The sequence below is a fragment of the Rhinolophus hipposideros genome, assembly GCF_964194185.1.
Source record: "Rhinolophus hipposideros genome assembly, chromosome: 5".
NCBI classification, from domain to species: Eukaryota; Metazoa; Chordata; class Mammalia; order Chiroptera; family Rhinolophidae; genus Rhinolophus; species Rhinolophus hipposideros.
Genome location: NC_138051.1, coordinates 54,820,226 through 54,839,341, shown reverse-complemented (window position 1 = coordinate 54,839,341; position 19,116 = coordinate 54,820,226). Strand labels below are relative to the sequence as shown.

Sequence of the window (19,116 nt, the reverse complement as noted above, 5' to 3'; positions counted from 1 at the left end):
TCGGCAGTGAGGGCTTAAACCACCGATTTCAGCCCTCTTCCCTCAGTCTTTGCTCTGAGGTCTGCCGTGAGCGAGCGTTGGGTTCAGCGGTTTTGTATGCTGCCCCCTCAGCCCTGTGGGCCGTAAGCGGAGCCCTAGCAGTCCGAGTCCTTCCCTCTCCCGCAGCAGCTGCGCAAGATCCGGGCGCAGCGGGCTCCGAGCACTGAGCTAGGTCTGTGTCCTGTGCCCGCGCGGCTCCGTCTCCGCACTTCTCCTCTCCCTCCTCCCCCGCTCGCGCGATTCACCCACCTGGAGGTGAATTCAGTAGTCGGCCTCTTCGACTTGCCTGTCTGCTGTGCAAGGAGTCCTTTGTGGAGTTATTGTTGTCCGATTCGTTGTAAATTCCAGGGGAGCGTTACAGAGGCTCACCTCACGCCGCCATTTTTTTTTTCCATCTCCGGCAGTTTCTTTTATAGTTAAACATGTCTTCTCATATAGCCTAACAATTGTACTCCTGGGCACTAACCCAAAAAAATGAACACTTACATTCACATCCAAATCTGTACACGAATGTTCATAGAAGATTGGGGCTATCATTCATAAGAGCCCCACACTGGAAACAACCCCCAATAAGCCCACACTGGAAACAACCTGAACGTTCTTCAGTGATAAATGGTTAAACAAACTGTGGTATATTCACGCCAGGGAATATGATTCAGCAATAAACAGGGATGGACAATTGATGTACATTATGACTTGGATGGATCTCAAAGGAATTATACTAAAGTCAATCTCAAAAGGTTACATATTGCATGATTCTATTTATAGAGCATTCTTGAAATAAAATTGAGATGGACAAAAGATCAGTAGTTGCCAAGGGTGAAGGACCAGGGAAAGGGAGTAGGAGGTGTGGAAAAGCAGGCAGCAGTAGGTGGGTATGGCCATTACAGGGTAGCACCACAGATACTTGTGATGACGGAATGGAGTTCTGTATTTTGTTATGGTGGTGGTTACATGAATCTATGTGTAATAAAACTGCACAGAACACACACAAGTGAGTACATGTAAAACATGAAGTCTGAGTAAGGTCTGTGGATTGTACAAAGTAGATTTCCTGATTGTGATACGGTACTACAGTTACCATTGGGGGAAACTTGATTAAAATTACAGGAAACTTCTCTGTATTTTTAAAGACACCTTTACTGAAATATAATTCGCACACCATAGAATGCACCCAGTTAAAGTGCATGAATCAATGAATTTTGGTATATTTATAGTTATGTACAACTATTACCACAACTTTAGAACATTTCATCAGTTCAAACAAACAAAAAATCCTGTATCTTTAGCTACCACTCTCCTCTCCCCATCCACCTGACCCCACTCCTAAATAACCATCTGTCTCTATAGATTTGCCTGTTCTGGGCATTTCATGTCAATGGAATCATACAATATACCATATTTTGTGATGAGTTCTGTCACTTAGCATAACGTTTACAGTTTATCCATCCTGTGGCGTCTATCAGTACACTGCACTTCTTCTTATGGCTGAATAATACTGCACTGTATGAGTGTACCATGTTTTGTTAATCTACTCATCAGCTGATGAAAATCTGGGTTGTTTCCACCTTTGCACTAAATACTGCTATGAACATTTATGTACAGTCTTTTCTGTAAACATATGCCTTGAATTTTCTTGGGTATACATACCTAGGAGTGGAATTGCTAGGTCATGTGGCATATGTTCAATCGTTTGAGGAACTTTCAGACTTTTCTAAAGTGGCTGCACCATTTTACATTTCCACCAGCAGTATATGAAGGCTCCAATTTCTCTAGGTCTTCACCCACACTTGTTAATATCTACCTTTTTGATTCCCTGCATTATTTTCACAACTTCCTGTGAACTTATTATTTCAAATAATTAGAAAAAATGATTCCATGTATCTTGTTATAAGATAAACAATCATAGCAATACATAATTTTGTTCCTTCATTTCCTAAAGTTATATTTAAAAAAATTTTTTTAAATATATCTTACTGCATTTTCATGAACTTCCAAAACAATGCTGAAGGGTAATATGTTAAAGGGTCACTTGTTCTGATCCCAATTTTTATAGGTTTCTCTCTAGCATTTCTTTATTAAGTAGGATATTGATAACAGGTTTGAAATACTCTGTCACGTTGAAGAAGCACATTTGTATTCCAGCATTTTAAAGACATTTTTATAATGAGTGGGTGCTAAACTTTATCAAACACCTTAGTGGCTTTACATAAAGTGATCATATGATGCCCTATTTTTTTTCCAGCTTTACTGAAATATAATCGACATACAACATTGTGGAAGTTTAAGGTGTACAATATAATGATTTGATATATGTATATATTGCAAAATTATTACTACAGTGAGGTTGTATCTTTCACCTCACATAATTACCATTTTTTGTTATGTTGAGAACATTTAAGCTTTACTCTCTTAACAACTTTCCAGTATATAATACAGTATTGTTCACTATTGTCACCATGAGGTGCATTCGATCTCCAGAACCCATTCCTCTGACAAGTTTGTGCCCTCCGACCAACATCTCATTTCCCCCACCCTGGTCCTGCGCAACCGCCGGTGTACTATGTTTCTATGATTTCAGCTTTTAAAACTTCCACTTGCAAGTGGGATCATACGGTATGTGTCTTTGTCTGACTTATTGCACTTAGTGTAATGCCCTCAAGATCCATCCATATTATTGCAAATGGCAGGTCTTCCTTCTTTTTTATGGCTGAAGAATAATATTACACTGCATGTACGTACACACACACACACACACACACACACACACACACATTTTCTTTATTTGTTCATCATGGACACATTGGTTGTTTCCATACCTTGGCTATTGTGAATAATGCTGTAATGAACATGAGGGTATAAATATCTCTTTGAGGTAGTGATTTAATTTCCTTTAGATAAACATCCAAAAGTGGAAACTCTGGATCATATAGTTCTATTTTTAATTTTTTGAGGAATCTCCATACTGTTTGCAGTAGTGGCTTCACTATTCCTGAATTATTTCTGAATTCTTAGTTGTATTGCTTTGAAAGCAGGGCAAACAATGGTCAAGTAAACATTAATTTCAATTTAAAAATAAAATGTATACTAAATAGGACCATTGAACCAAAACATTAAAGTAAGCAGTATTTTCACTTTCATTTATGGGACAGAAAATAAAATTAATGAAAACCAAAATTCTGGTCTCTCATATGTATACGAAAGTTGTCAGTGCTGCCTACCTCCTTGACTTCTTTTCCAAGAGATGTTATTGAGAGAGAGAGAGAGACGGGGAGAGACAGAGAGAGAGAGAGAGAGAGAGAGAGAGAGAGAGAGAGAGAGAGAGAGATAAAGAGAAAAAAGAGAGAGAGAGAGAGAGAAGAAACAGAGGGAAGAAAGAAGGAAATTTCTATTACTTTCTTATTTTGCCTTAAATACTTTTATAACAGAACAGTCTTCATCTGACCAAATCTTCAAGACCCTGCTGCAATAACCAGAAGATCTGTGCTTTACCTCCAATTAATCCTACTGGACATGGACAGATTTTTTTTTTTTTCATGTGCTAAACTGTCTTTGGAGAACAAATTTTTTTCCCCTGCAACTTGCTGTTCAGTTTCTCTTCCTTTCTAATTACATGCAGTTTATTGTGTGCTATTTATTTTCCTACATTTACTGACCTTGTATGTACATCACTGAAACTCACTCTGAAGTCTGATGACATTAGTGGAAAATGATGTGAACACAAGAAATGAATTTCATACATGAAAGATGACACACACACAAAATCTCAAAATAGATGGAAAGTGATGCCAATATCAGTGGACATGCTGAAAATTTGTTCAATCTCTGTCCTTAGGAGGTATGGGACCTTAGCTGCCACCTATTACCCCTCAGAATAATGAATAAAAACAAGTTCTTCTTAAACAAGTAGATCTTACCATGTGCTCATGGTGGGGGTGGGGAGTTAGGAAGGTGAAAGCAGGTCAAATAAGGTCACCTTAGTTAAGGGAGCACAGCCCAGTGGTTGGGAACCCAGGCTTTGGAATCAGAGAGACCTGAATTCAAGTCCTTACGAAACGGTGTCCTTATGACTCCAGGGTTTCCGTTTCATAATTTTTAAAAGGACGGTATAACTAGTACATTGTTTGGTACACCTGAAACTAATTTAAAAAAAAAAAAGCAGTTAATAGTGATAGTTCTGTTGTATTGCTGATAGATTTAAATGAGAAATGTCTGGCATACATTTACTTACCAAAGGTTACTATAACTATTGTACTGGGAAGTGGAGTCATTATAACCTAGAAGGCATTCGCACCATTTAAAAATTCAATGATAGGTTAAAACTCCCACTAAATATAAGAAACTCAACTTATAAATTATCTTCCCTAAAAACGAAGTGATCCAGCTATGTTTTCTTCATTTGCAAGGGCCTGACATATTCTGGTGTAAAACTGAGACCTATTTGAAAAAAAAAAAAAAAGATGGACTGAAATAGAGTATGTGAGCTCAGGATGTGCCAAGGAGAAAGGGAGCTCAGTCAACTTAAGAACATATCTTTCAAGGGTCTCTCTCTGAAATTCACGAGTTTAAAAGACCCACCTTTTTCCTTATAGTAGGAAATCAAACAATTATGATGAAAACAGGTTTAAATACCATCGAAATCTCAAGACCCCTCTACAAGTACACAAAGTAAGTTCCATATTTACCACGGGAATTCAGTTTAGTTTGCAGTGGTCAACAACCTTCACTTAGTCCAGGGCACTCTTGATAGTCTTGAGCGAAACATTCTCAGGGGAAAGTCGTAACGAGTAAGAGGAGACACACCCCTGCAGTGGCTTTAGAGCAGTGTCAGCGAGCCAAGCCAAGACACAGTCGCTTGGAGGCCTCTGGGCAGCCAGGCTCACTCACTAGTCTCACAACTGACACACGTCATGTCTGTTCCACAGCTAAACTCGGGCCCGCATCGTCCAGATGTTACATCTGCAAATACTAGGTCTAGGAACAACCAACCAACCTTAACAGCAAACACTTGCACGAAAGAAAAAGAGGTGGGAGCAGCAAACACTCTGTCCACTGTCCCAACTCACCTTCACCAGGAAGAAGGACACACCATATGTCCGGAGGGACCGAGCAAGTTTGACGTACTTGACCTTGGCTTCTATTTCACTCATCTCTCCACAGTTCTTGTGCTCCTGCCAAAGTGATGGTAGTGGGACCAGTTATTGCACTGGGCCAGCAGGTGGATTTGGTGAGAGACAATTACTACATGTGGTGCATATATAATGGCCACGACTGATCAGTAAGTGGCATTCGGGTGGGAGATGGCTCCATGACACATGTTCCCACGGACAGAAAGCTCTAACGTAGGGCTTCTTAACTAGAATTTCAGGCCAATCCCTACAGGTTTTACAACTACATGCACCAATTCATGCATGTGTAGGGTGGCAGGAACAGGGTCCACAACTGTAATCTGATTTTCAAAGGACTTCATGTCCCAAAAGGTTCAGAACCAACACTTTGAATGAGAGCCAGAAAAATGTTCTTGTCCAGGAGACAGGTCATGCCAACATCCATCCAAAGTAACAGGCTATACAAACGCCTGGGCATCACAGCACTTGGAAATAATACCAGGTAAAAAAAGATATGCTTTATACACATGAAATTTATGGCAACTTACATTTACATGTCAACACCAAAGATGACTTTGATATTTTCAATTTATCAGCATGATGGTTTCATAGCGAAGTCGATGATAGGGCTTTTCTTACTACTTGCCTAGAATATATACAACTCTGACTTTCAGAATATACCTGGATTTTTAAAAAGTATTAGTTCTCAAATTCTAGTTTCAAAAGAAACACATCTCAGGACATAGCAGCAACTTGTAGCTTCTCCAGTGCATTTTAATGGCAAATTGCCATGTTTCAATGCTACCAAGATAATGCCTTTGAAATTAAATGTATGCATTTTTCTCAGAAGGGCTAAGTAACCTTTAGTAATAAGGTAAGGATTAAGATAATAAATCTGCCCAAAGTAGAACTGTCAGCTTCTTTACTCTTGAGTCACTAATCATTTATTATATAAGCAGAGTACATGCATGGGGTATAAAATTATCATATGCAGAGGTCCCTCTCATACTAATAAATGAGGACAGAGAGTGAGGAGAATAATAAATTTACATTCCCAATACCTGAAATATTCTCTTTTCAGCTCCTCTCTGCTTGATGTATTCTTTGGGCAGGAATTCCTTTAGACTGAGAGAGAGAAAGGAAAAGAGGTAAGGCATTTATCATGTTCTATGATGAGATGGAAAGAAAAGACTTTCCGTAAAACTCACAGTTAAGTCACTAACTCTCCCAGTATTTTCTGGTATAATTAATAACAAACTGCCACATCCCATAATGCACTTAAATAGGACACAAATATAAAACCAGTCTGATAAAAAGGGCCAAGCTAACAAAGTTAAATGAGAATTTCCAGGATATATTGTAAAGTGACCACAAAGGGCACCAGAACGTACTGTATGCTATCCTTTGTAAGAAAGGGAATATTTTTCATTTTATATTATTAACATATATTTTTAAAACAATAGAAGGAATACTTAGTATTAGCAAAAAAAATTCTCTATGGGAGCACGGGAAAAACAGGGAGAAGGAAACGAGGATGAAAACTAAAGCTCGGTAAATATTCCTTGCATTATACTTTTCACCTTAGAACCACATGAAATCACAAAGAGGGGGAAAGCAACAACTAAAAATTGAAAGTGAACCAAAACAAATGAACTTAATAGTATATCAAGTTGACAGCATAATAACTATGAAGAGAAAAATTATTTCAAATAACATGAAAAACTGTCTCTTCACTATATATCCCTAGTAAGATCTATCTTAAAGAGTAAATAAACCATAGACTTGTTAAATATGGATATTATTATTTTAAAACCAGTACTCTCCCTCCCTCTCCTACACACACACACACACACACACACACACACACTAAAATTAGGATATTTCATAAGTAATATGATAAATGTTATATGTAATTAGGATAAAGTGAGTAATTATGTTAGTTGTTAGTAAGCAAGATTTTTAGCATAAAAGAGATAAAAATATATTTTAAAGTTTATTTTAAGTATAGTTGGCATACGATCTTATGTTGGTTATATTAGTTTCAGGTGTATAGTATAGTGATTTGACATTTTTATATGTTACAATGTGATCACCCCGCTAATTCTAGTACTCATCTGTCACCGTGTAAGCTTCTCACAATATTATTGACTATATTCTCCTTCCCCTTTTCACCCATTCCCCCCTCTCTCTCTTCTGGTAACCATCCTTTTGGCCTCCGTTTCTATGAGTCTGTTTTTCTTTGTTTTGTTTTTAGATTCCACATGTAAGTGAAACCATATCTAAAGCAAAAAAAGTTAAAACCCTACAATCTTTCATTTGAATTGGAAATACTGACCTGCATATCTGATTCATTTTTCTTTTTCTAAAAAACATAATTTCTAGCTGTGTCCTTTTAGGGAGCTAAGAGCAAGCACAACCTGGTGGTCATAAGCACCGCCAGCACTTTGACCAGGTGGTCTTCAAATACCATTCCCACTAAAGAAATCAGAAATGACTGCGTGTAGCTCTGGGGCAGGAAATGCATAAAATGTTTTTGGGCTTCTTAGGCCTGAGATCAAGGAAGCTATCAAAATGACTAGAGCCAACACCAAGAAATAACCATTGGCCAAAAATAGTGCAATTTTTGAAACCTAATGGAAAAAAAGAGAGAACAGTGTAATGAACCCACCATCCAGCTTCAACAATTGTAATTCATGGCCATTCACGAAACATCTACTCCTTCACTCACATCCCCATGCCTGATGGGGCAATTTGAGCATGAGAAGGAATGATCACCGCAATGAGTAAAAAACACAGACCTATTAAAATCCATAAAGATCTTTAAAACAATCATTGGTCACCTTAAGAAGTTGCGAGGGCACCAACTCATACTGCAAACTGATAAAGAAAGGGAAAGAAACAAAGCTAGTAAGTGCAGAAGGAATAATAGAAGTCCAAAACCATCATTTTACAACTCTTAATGAAATCAGCAATAGATCAAAATAAGTATGAGTGGCTGCTAAAACCAGTAAGTGCCATGTCAATGGGGAACTTCATAATACATGAGTCAATCTGATCAAACCCCACTGACCAATTTTAATATTAACAAAAGTGGGATAACCAGACAACATGCCTCGTGACTGATGCAACAGGAAGTATACAGCAGCCTCCAGGAAGTATTCTTTGCAATAAATAAAGAATAAGCAAATATATAATCGAATTTGAATTTAATTAAGACTCCAGATCTAAACATGAGTTTACAAAAAGAAAAAAGAACATGGCAAGATAATACCTCCAGGATACAATCAGCCAAATCCCAACATGGGCCATTGTATAAAAATAACCCAGGACCCTCACAAATAAATGGCTTGGTGGTGGAAATGAAAGTTCCAGATTAATCGAGTTTTAAGAAACAGAGAGTACAACGTTATAGTGACAAAGACAGTGTAGTCCTGACATCAGCACAGACATCTGGGTCAATGGGATATGATTGAGATTCCAAAAATTAACCCTGAACTTTACAGTCAATTAATTTTCTTGTTTTAAAAAAATTATAGTTGGCATACAATGTTATATTAGTTTTGGTGTACAACATAGTGATTTCACATTTATGTATCTTACGACGTGATCACCATATAAGTCTAGTGACCCTTTGTCACCATAATAGATTTTCAACAAGGGTGCCAAGATACTTCAATGGGGGGAAAATAGTCTTTTTAACAAATGGTGCTGAGACCATTTGGATACCCACAGGTAAAACAATCCAGGAAATGGATATCCACAGGTAAAACAAAGAAATTGAAACCTCCTTCCTCAAGCCATACACAAAATTAACTCAATGGATCACAGACCTAAACTTAAGAGCTAAAACTATAAAACTCTTAGAAGAAAATATAGGAGTAAATCTTTATGACCTTGGGTTAGGCAAAGACTTTTTAGATACAATCTAGATTAATACAGTATTTAGATACAACACATGTATTTAAAAAAAAAAGAATAAATTGGACTACATCAAAATTACATACTTTGAAATGCAAATAATGCCATCCAGGAAGTGCAAAAGCAACCCACAGAAGGAAATATTTGGAAATGATATAATTGATAAGGGACTTGTATCCAGAATATATCAAAATGTTTACAAGTAAATAATAAAAACACAATCCAACTGAAAAAATAGAGAAAGGATCTGAATAGATTTTTCTCCAAAGAAGATACACAAATGGCCAAATGCACATGAAAATACGGTCAATATAGGTAGCCACCACGGAAATACAAAGAAAAACCACAGTGTGATACCACTGCAAATCCACTAGGATGAATATAATAAAAAAGACAGGTGATAATAGGTGATGGGGAGGGTCTGAAGTTGGAACCCTCATACATTGCTGGTAGGAATGTAAAATGGTTCAGCTGTTGTGGAAAATAATTTGGTAGTCGCTCAAGACAGCAATTCTACTCCTAGGTATATACGCAATAAAAATGGAAACATACATCCACATATAAACATTTACATATGATTGTTCATAGTAGTATTATAATAGCCAAAAGGTGGAAACAACTCAAAAGTCCATCAACAGATAAATAGATAAAATATGCTTCATTCATACAATGGAACATTATTTGGAAAAAAGGAATTAAGTATGATACATGCTCCAACATGGAAAGCCTGCCCTAAGTGAAAGAAGCCAATAATATAAGACCACAAATTATATGATTCCATTTATATGAAATGTCCAGAATAGGCAAATCTGTACAGACAGAAAAGATTAGTGGTGGCAAAGGCTGGGGATGGGAATGGGGGAACCGAGAAGCAACTGCTAACGGACAGATTTATTTTCGGACGTACAAAAATGTTCTCAAATTACATTGTAGTGAGCGTTCACAATCTTGTGAATATACTAAAAGCATTGAATTGTACACTTTCAATGGGTGAGTTGTATGGTATGTGAATGATATCTCAATAGTCTGATTGTTTTAAAAAAAACCAAACATAACCAAATATAATACGTAGGCTTTTTTTTGGATCCTGAACCAAGTATTATATGACATTTTTTAGGCAGTGGGGGAAAATTTCAGGGACACTGGGTATTAGATGACCATTAAAGATGAATATTAAATAATTATTGCTAATTTTGTTGGGTGTTAGGATCGATTTGCTGTTGTATGTTTTATAAAAACTATTATTATTATTTTTTTTTTTTTGGAAGAAGAAACACATTGAAGTACTTACAGATGAAATGACATGCCGACTGGGAGCTTCCTTAAAATGCCCCCGAAAAAAGAAGGAGGGAGGGGCAGGGTAGGTCCAGGTTCTAGCTACATGCAGACTTGAATAATGATGCCTGGTCAATTTGCAAACCACCTGTAGACAAAAGCTTTAAGTATCTTTCCTGGCATTCAGAGAGCTAGGTCTGAGCACCAGCAGAACACTCGGCCCCCAAGTCCGTCAGCAGGAGGGATCTAAGAAATATCCAGGTGGCAGGACCTCAGAGGCTATGACTATAAGCAACTTAGTGGACAAAAATGAATGATTGCAAGATCTGTAAGGTACGCATGTCACAAAAGAAGCTGAGTCACCATGAGGTAAGGTGACTTAGCTAACGTCACAGGACTTGTTAGTAGCAGGGAGCTTCTGGCCTCCCAGACCAAGAGCAGATGCACCAATCACACAGCTATTGCAGGCTTTCCCCAGGAACACACTTAACGACAGTGCTGCAGCACCAGGAGCAGGCCCCTGCCATGGGCCTCTGGACAGTAGCTCCTGCGCCGTCAACAAAGAGGGACCTGGTGAAGGTTACCAAAATCACCCAAAAAAAGAGCCTCAGAACAATGACTGGTACTAGGAGAACACCAGATGATGTCCAGGGGCCAGGCAAAGGTAGAATAATACGCTGGGCATTTATGGCAAGAAAGTTCTGTGCAGCAATAAGCTGCCCTCAATTTAAACTCTGCAAACGAACCTTGCCCTTCTTCAGTAGGTACTGAATCTTTCCTTGTTTAGAAGGTACCAAAAACAACTTCCAGAAGCTTCCACTAGGGGTGCTACCCCTGATGTTGCAAGAGTCAACAGTATGGGGGAGTTTATGTAAGGTATTTTAAAATATGAAGTGAGTGTGTGCGCAAGGGCGGCGTGTATTTTCCCCGAGTAAATCCGCCAAGTGCACGGTGTCAGCACAGAGCTGGAGGGGGCAGGCAGCCTGTCATCGCCGCCTGCCAGGCAGCGGTGCAGCAGTTCCAGCTCAGTTGTTGTTTTGATTACCAAACCCGAGTTTGGAAGGCTCCTAAGCATCTGGGACATGCACACAAATGAAATCTGTCAGCCTTCTCTGAGAAAATGGGCCGATTGTCAAACCTGATTGAAATTTTTCTAATTAAGCAAAGCGGCCAAGCAAAGTCCCTCCCACTGCGTCCTTAGGTATTCCCACCCTAAAAGCACAGCCGTCTATAAGGACTGCATTTAGACCTCACGCCTCCTGCAAACGCTACTGCCAGCTTTTTAAACGCAACCTTTTCTGAGTGCAGTAATAATAGATTCTCCCCTCACGAAGATGGCAGGCTCTTCAAAGCTCTTCTTACTAAGATGCCTGAAAGGTTGAAGCTTTGCAGTCAACAGACTCTTCTCTCATGAGCCCCCACTACTACTCTGGCCAAGGTAGCTGTATTTGTTCTCCGGTCTTGCTGCTGGCTACATACCATATGGTTATGGACTAAATCAACACAGCCCCTAAACTGCTAAAATAGTACAAAAAGGGAGCTAGTGAAAGCTTCCGAAAGGTACATATTTACAAAATTAGATATATCTAATTTGTTAAATTAGATATGTGAGACAACTGTAAAACACTGAAAAGAAGAAAACTCGTAAAACTACAAATATTCTGTCTTCAGATTGCTTCACGATTGCCTTTACATTCTCTCCTAGATGATACGGTTCACACAAGAAAAACAATACAGAACCCCAACTAGGAGAAGCCTCCCAAAGAAGAAAATTTGGTTCTGAATCAAAAGACTGGCAAATGAGTGCCTACGTTGCAAGTTAACATATAGGGTTTTAGAGAGGTAGATACCATGGATTCTGTACTTTAAATGACTTCTGGGATTATCCAACCCACAGTCAAAACCATGTTGACAGAGGGTTTCCACTGTTAACAGCTGCCATGTATTAAAAGTCAAACACTGTTTCAGGTGCTTTACGTGTATGTACAGACTAATTCAATTCTGACAAAAGCCCTTGGAAGAAAATATCCCATTTTATACAGGGAACTTGAGGCTCAGTGATGCTAAGTACGTTGCTCACAGGCCCCCGAGACCATGCTTTAGCCACTCAAATCCCAGTCCCTCCGGGTCACCCGTTAGTCAAAAGATATACCATGTGATCAGGATTTCAGAATCTTCAGAGGAGTCAAATAACAGAAATACCTAATCAGATAATGATACTAATCATGATGACGGCAATTTGTCAGAAATGCCCAAAGCTATTGAATGAAGGGAGGGGAATTTAATAAACACATTTGGGGGAACAGGTCTGGATTCAAATCTAGGTGTTCACTAAAACCTCATTTTCTTGTATAAAATTTAAGCTCCTTCTACAAGTAATTCCAAAAGAGGTGTCCTAAAGACATTCGCTGGTCCGGCAATAAGTATGCAAGAGCATGGAAGGCAGCTATGACTTGGGGAAATGTGAATTGCTTCTCATCTGTCCCAGAGCTGCCACTAAGGAGCTGCATGACCGTGGGCCAGTCACTACCTCCCTAAGCTGGTTTTATCACCTGAAAAGGAGACAGGATTCCTATGTAGTATTACTGTTCGTATGAACTGCAAACAATTCCTAAGGAGTGAAGGTATCAATGCGAGCACACAAAGAGGTGCAATGTCCACCCAGCACAGGGGAGGAATGAGAGGGAGGGAAGTTACAGAGATGGGACAAGGACAATGTCACCCTAAGGACACTGGAATGCCCAGGTTTCCCCAGTCCCATCTTTATGTTGAATCACCACACGACTGACAGTAACATCTCAAATTTGATATCACGCAGTGTGGTCTCAGGACCAGCAGTATTAGCAGCACCGGGGAGCGTGTTAGAAGTGCCAATTTTCAGTCCTCCCCCCAAGCCCACTGAATAAGAGGCTCTGGAGGTGAGGCCCAGCAGTGTGTTTTAATAAGCCCTCTAGATGATTCTGATGTGCGCTGAAGTTAGAGAACTTGGATTTGAATCCAGACTCAAAGATGACGGTGTCGGCAGCATTGAGCGAGTATTGGCTAAATCCTGGTTAAGAGAGGTGATGACACAGGTGGAAGGAAGCATTGGTTGAGTTGGTAAATGCTTAGGGTAGGAAGAAGTAGAGAGCGAAGATGGCATGGGAAAAGCACGGGAAAGGGTTTGAGGACCAATCTCAGACACACAGCGGTTCTGTACCCCTGAACCAGCCCGATGCCCTAGGGCAGGAATCCGCAGAGGCTCGCAGGTAGCTGAGGGCAGGATAAATTCAGAGGCTCCTGGTTTGAAAGTATTTGGGGCTGTCGGGACCAACCATAGGAGGCTGGTCTAGGAGGCCCACTGAATGGTCACCATCTCCCCAGATGCAGAGGAGCTCTAGAGCCCAGGATGGAAGCAAATAAAGAAACTCAAGGGTGGGTAGCGGTGAGGAATAGGAGGTGAGCTAGAGCTGGCGAAGAATAAAAGCGGAAATGTCTGCTTCACTGTTAGTTTGAAAACAGAATCTACAGCCAAATTATTCTGACAAAAGCACAACAGACGACCAACTCTGAAGGAGGAATATATGTTTGAACAGATGCCTAGAGAAAAACTGACTTAAGACCTCCTACTGTGTCAAAAGCTTTGCTTGCTGACAGGAGAATTATCTGGAGTTTGAGGGGGAAATTTTCCAAGTCCACTTTAAATTCTTCCTCCACAGAGATTCCTACCCTGTGTTGCACTGTTTTCTCAGGAAAATACTTCTGAGGAATATGCAAACAGGACGAGGGGGCTCCGGTAATCTAGGATGGGAAGTTTCCTTCTTTGCTTGTCACCTACTTGCTTTCCCTTCCACCGCTGGCCCGTTCATTCCTGCAGCAGCCAGAGTCATGGAACCTGTTTGTGTGACCGCCAATGCCTATTAATTTTGCCTTTGCCACATGTTACCTACACGACCTCAAGTGAATACGAGCTTTTATCATCTCACGCACAGACTATTGCAACTATCTTTTTCAAAAAAATGTTAACTGTGGAAACATGTGAAACATACAGGAAAGCATATACTTCATAATTTGTATACCTATCATCAAGGATAAAAACATGTTACCACGTTGTCATGTTTGCTGTGTGACTGCTACCTCTCTCTTTGTTTTTAAAGAAATAGCTATTACAGATTTAGCTCAAGTCCCATAGCCCCCTTCTTTCTCTCCCTAATGGCAGTCGCTTTCCTGAAGTTAGTTTTCATGAATATTTTATGTTCCTACATCTCCTTGTATCTATAAACAATATAGTCTGTTTCTCTTTGTTATTTTTAAATTCAACAGATTCATATTCTGAAACGTCTTGTTTTTTCTGTAAAGCACTTTGGTGTTTTCATGCATTTAAATTTGTGCCCACCTGCTGGACATGAAAGGCTATATCTTTATTGATTTTGCATTTTGAATTGCTTTTGGGGCTGAATATTTTTCCATATCTTTCTTTATAAGAAAGTTGAATTTCCTCTTCTCTAAGGTGCCTATTGCTCTCCTGGGTGATCTTTTTCTAGGAAGATGTTTCTTTCCTTTTTAATATTTTCTGAATATTAATTTGTTCTTTGTAGTATGCATTGCAAAAACGCAAATTTCTTCTTCCAGTCTGGAGCTTCACTCTTAATTTGGTAATATATTTCACCTAATATTTTAACTGTAAGCTAGGTTTATCAACCCTTAGAACTCTTGTACCACCCTACATCAGTAATACAGTGTTTTCATTGTTATAGCTTTGTAAGAAATTGGGATAGTTGTGTGAATCTTCTGTGTATCTTCAGTAAGCCTTGGTCATTCTTGATCCTTGACTAATGCATATTAACTTTTTTAGTAGCTTTATTGAGATATCCATATTATCTGAAGTAACCGGGGCATAGATTTTGTTTTGTTGTTTTTCGATTGGTATATTTTCAACTGATAGGGCAATTTCTTTCAAGATTATAGGTCTATCCAGATTTTCTAATTATCCATTTTATCTAGGTTTTCAGTATTTTTGGTTTCAAGTTCTCATTTTCAGTCTATTATTAAAATCTCTTTATCTGAAGTTCTGCCCCAGTGTCATTACTAATGACAGTTATTTTTTGCATTTTTCTTCTCTTGTTTTTCTTGATCATACTTACCAAATAGTTACATATGTTATTAATTTTTTCAAAGCAGCAGGTTTTGGTTTTGTTGATTCTATGAATTCTATGTCATTACCTTCTCTTGATTAAAATAGTTTCTTTCTTCTATTTGGATCGTGTTCTACTTATCACTCCCTGAGGGAGGTATGTTAAGTTATTCGACTACAATTGTATATCTAAAATTCTCCTTGTAATACTTTCTATTTTTCTTTTGTATATTTTTAAGGTAATGTTAGGTGCATACAGGTTCACAATTAATATATCACCCTGGTGAGTTACTCCTTCTAGCTTTATAATGACCTTCGTTGCCTCTACTTAAGTTTGGTTCCTTACAAACCCGTTTTGTGTGACATGAAATGTAGCTTCTCTAGCTTTTACTTAACTATTTCCCTGGTGCATCATTTTCTATGCCTTTAAACTATCTGCTGTCCTTAAATTTAAGTGTGTCTTTTAGAAATAGTATAGAGCTGGACTTTTAAAAAATGCCATCCAAAATGAGAACTTCTGGCTACTAACTGTTACATTTGATTTACTTATACTGTTGACCCTTGAACAACACAAGTGATAGAGGTGCCGATCTCATGCAGTCAAAAATCCGCGTGTAATTCTGAATGCCCAAAAACTTAACTACAGTTGGCCTTCAATCCCCAGATTCAACTAACTACAGATTGAAAACCGTATGATCCATGGTTGGGAATGGGAAAATACTGTTTTTGATCCTAGGTTGGTTGAATGCACAGATGTGTAACACACAGATACAAAGAGCTGACTGTATTTGTTGAGAAAAAACTGCGTATGAGTGGCTTTGTGCAGTTCAAACCCGTGTTGTTCAAGGATCGACTGTATTTGCTATGATGCCTAATATATTTAGAAGCATAACTTATTTCTTATTTTGTACCTTCTACTTGCCATACTTTTGCTTGCGTTGTTTCCATAATCCACCCTGCACATCTCCTACTGTATTGGTCAAGTTGCTTGTGTCTCTTCTTCACTCCCCACCCCCCACTGGTTTGGAAGTTATACAATATCTTTCCATGATTTTAGGCTACCAATCTTTCCCCAACATTTTATTATGAAACTCTCACACACACACAATGTTGAAAGAATTATACAGTGAACATCCTATACCCACCACCTAGAGCTATCTTCAATTTTATCACATAGACTTGATTTAAGGTCTAAATTTTATCAGTACATCTAATCTTCTCTGACACAGTACAGACCACAGAAGGCTATGGCTCTAATCACTTCTTAAAGTTCCCCACCATGTTTGCAAGGGGTCTGAAGTTAGTCATTATTATGATAGGTTTTGTTGTTGCTGTTTTAAGAGCCAATCTTTCTTTACTTGATGTGCCTTCTATTTTGTTAAATTCTTTGATCAACATTGTTCCTTGCACTCCTGCCACCTTTCTAGAAACAATTTACTGTAGTCCTCACAGCCTGCACTGAAACTTTTGGAATCCTAAGTAGACCACCCTGCATTCAAAATATAAAGGTTAGACATTATGGAAATCAGAGCCAAGTTCTGGCTCCCCATAATAGCAATTTCATGTTTATTTGCCAAACAGACTGCAGTCTCAACAACAGCAAAGATATTCTATATAATATCTCCTTGTATCTTCCCTATCCCTGGCACAAAAGAACACATATACAAAGTCCTCCATGAGTTAAAGAACACCACATGGCATGCTCTCTACAGACACTTTCTGAACACAAAAGAGCATAAAGTGTATATATGATCACTGGATTGTGTTGTTTATAGTTCGTGCTCCCATAAAATGTCCCTTTCTGGGACTCTCTGGAGATAACCTGACGAACAGTGTCATGATATAAAGCACATCAGACTGGATTTGGGAGATCTGGCTGTTTTCTGGCTTCTAGATCTCCCTGGTTCTGTGTGTGTACCTTTTGCACCTATTTTCTCCATCTATAGAGCAGACAGGGGACAATAAATAATCCTTAAATCCATGAAAACTCTGAAAAATCTTTTTGTCTCTGATTTTAGTTATTCGAAATAATACCTTCACCAAGGTGGTATTGAGTCCAGAAATCATTAAAGGGCCTAAAGAGAGGTGCAAAAGAATCTTATAAAAATATCCATGGTATGCTGACTGAACAAAAAAGTTAAACAAATTTTCAAAAAATTAAAAGAAATGTGCTTGCTAAACATACGTCACCTAGAAGCTATGTGGGCGCAATCTCGGCCTGGCTCTGTGACAAGTCCAACCATCTCACTAATTTATTTATTTATCTTTTAACTCTGAATTGTTCAAGCAGATAGTACATATGAAAGCTAGATGGGGAAAAATATAAAGCCTGGCAAACATGGCCCATCCAGTCACTGGGGACAGCCCAGGCATATTATCTCTGAACAGGCTCCTACTATCCATCGTACAATCAGGGAAACGTGGCCTTACTGTTTTGTTTTAATTAAAAGGAGACAAACATTCTCAGGAAGTTTTACTTGTATGATACGTGCAATAATGTGTGCAATTAAACATCTACATTAAAAGAAAATGCCTCATTACCTAGACTAGGTTTGGTCTAATTAAAAAGTAAATCAAATTCAAAAGGAAAAATAATTGCCACCGGGCATAATAAGCTTGCTTTCATTTGGAATCTTAGTAAGGATACACATACCGCTAAAGGCATGAGTTTCATGCTATATAAGGTCGGACAATTAAGTTTGCGAACTCATCCTGGAAAAAATGCTACATATCTCACTGCTGAATATCACTATAGTCACCTTAGAAGTACGCCCCTTGGGAAGCTATGCACCAACACCAGTGCCTAGTCCACCCTTCAAAGCAATTTTGGAACTCTTTTTCTGGAAGGGCCATCAGAGCTGTCGCTGTATTGATGTCCTGAATGTCATCAAAATGTCTTCTTTTCAGTATTTCCTTTATCTTTGGGTAAAGAAAGAAGTCATTGGGGCCAGATCAGGTGAGTAGGGAGGGTGCTCCAATGCAGTTGTTTGTTTACTGGCTAAAAACTCCCTCACAGACAGTGCCGTGTGAGCTGGTGCATTGTCGTGATGCAAGAGCCATGAATTGTTGGCGAAAAGTTCAGGTTGTCTAACTTTTTCACACTGCCTTTCAGCACTTCCAATAGTAAACTTGGTGAACTGTCCACTTGGTACAAATTCATAATGAATAATCCTTCTGATATCAAAAAAGGTTAGCAACATTGTCGCAACAAGTTCGTGAACTTAACTGTCAGACTTCGTAATCTCAGTATTCAGAAAACTGACTAAATACAAGTGTTTAACGTTGGCTACTGCAGATCATTAAGAGAAGGGACATCTTTAATGGAGCGTCGTACGCAGCATGCCACAGGTCTAGTAATCACAGAACACTAAGACCAATACCAATGTGCTGAGAGTGTCTGTGACCCCCACACACAAGCAGTTCGCGGTACAAAAACATTCCCCATGTAGTTGGCACCACCTGCGACACTCAGAATGAGACCCAAAGACCTTGTAATCACGTTTTAAAGTACTTTCCTCATTTTGCTGCATATAGGGAGACCAGCAAAAGGGACAACTTTGAAAGTAGGATTCCCTTTCTAAATGACAGGACCCAGTGTGAGTAGTCAGAAGCTACTAGCAGAAAAATTCTATGTAACCGAGCAAGCCACTATTCCTCTTCGCG

The 19,116-nt window shown here is 38.9% G+C and overlaps 1 protein-coding gene across 7 annotated transcripts in view; it reads right to left on the bottom strand.

The window, feature by feature from the left end:
* Positions 1-19,116, bottom strand: part of TLN2 (talin 2) — a 410,032-nt gene that overhangs the window by 163,363 nt on the left and 227,553 nt on the right. For all 7 annotated transcript variants that reach the window (XM_081049585.1, XM_081049591.1, XM_081049589.1 and 4 more), the window contains 2 exons: positions 6,209-6,272; positions 5,106-5,210 (listed from right to left, as the gene is read on the bottom strand). In XM_081049585.1, the coding sequence (XP_080905711.1) occupies positions 5,106-5,210; positions 6,209-6,272 (169 nt within the window). The remainder of the gene's footprint in view (positions 1-5,105; positions 5,211-6,208; positions 6,273-19,116) is intronic.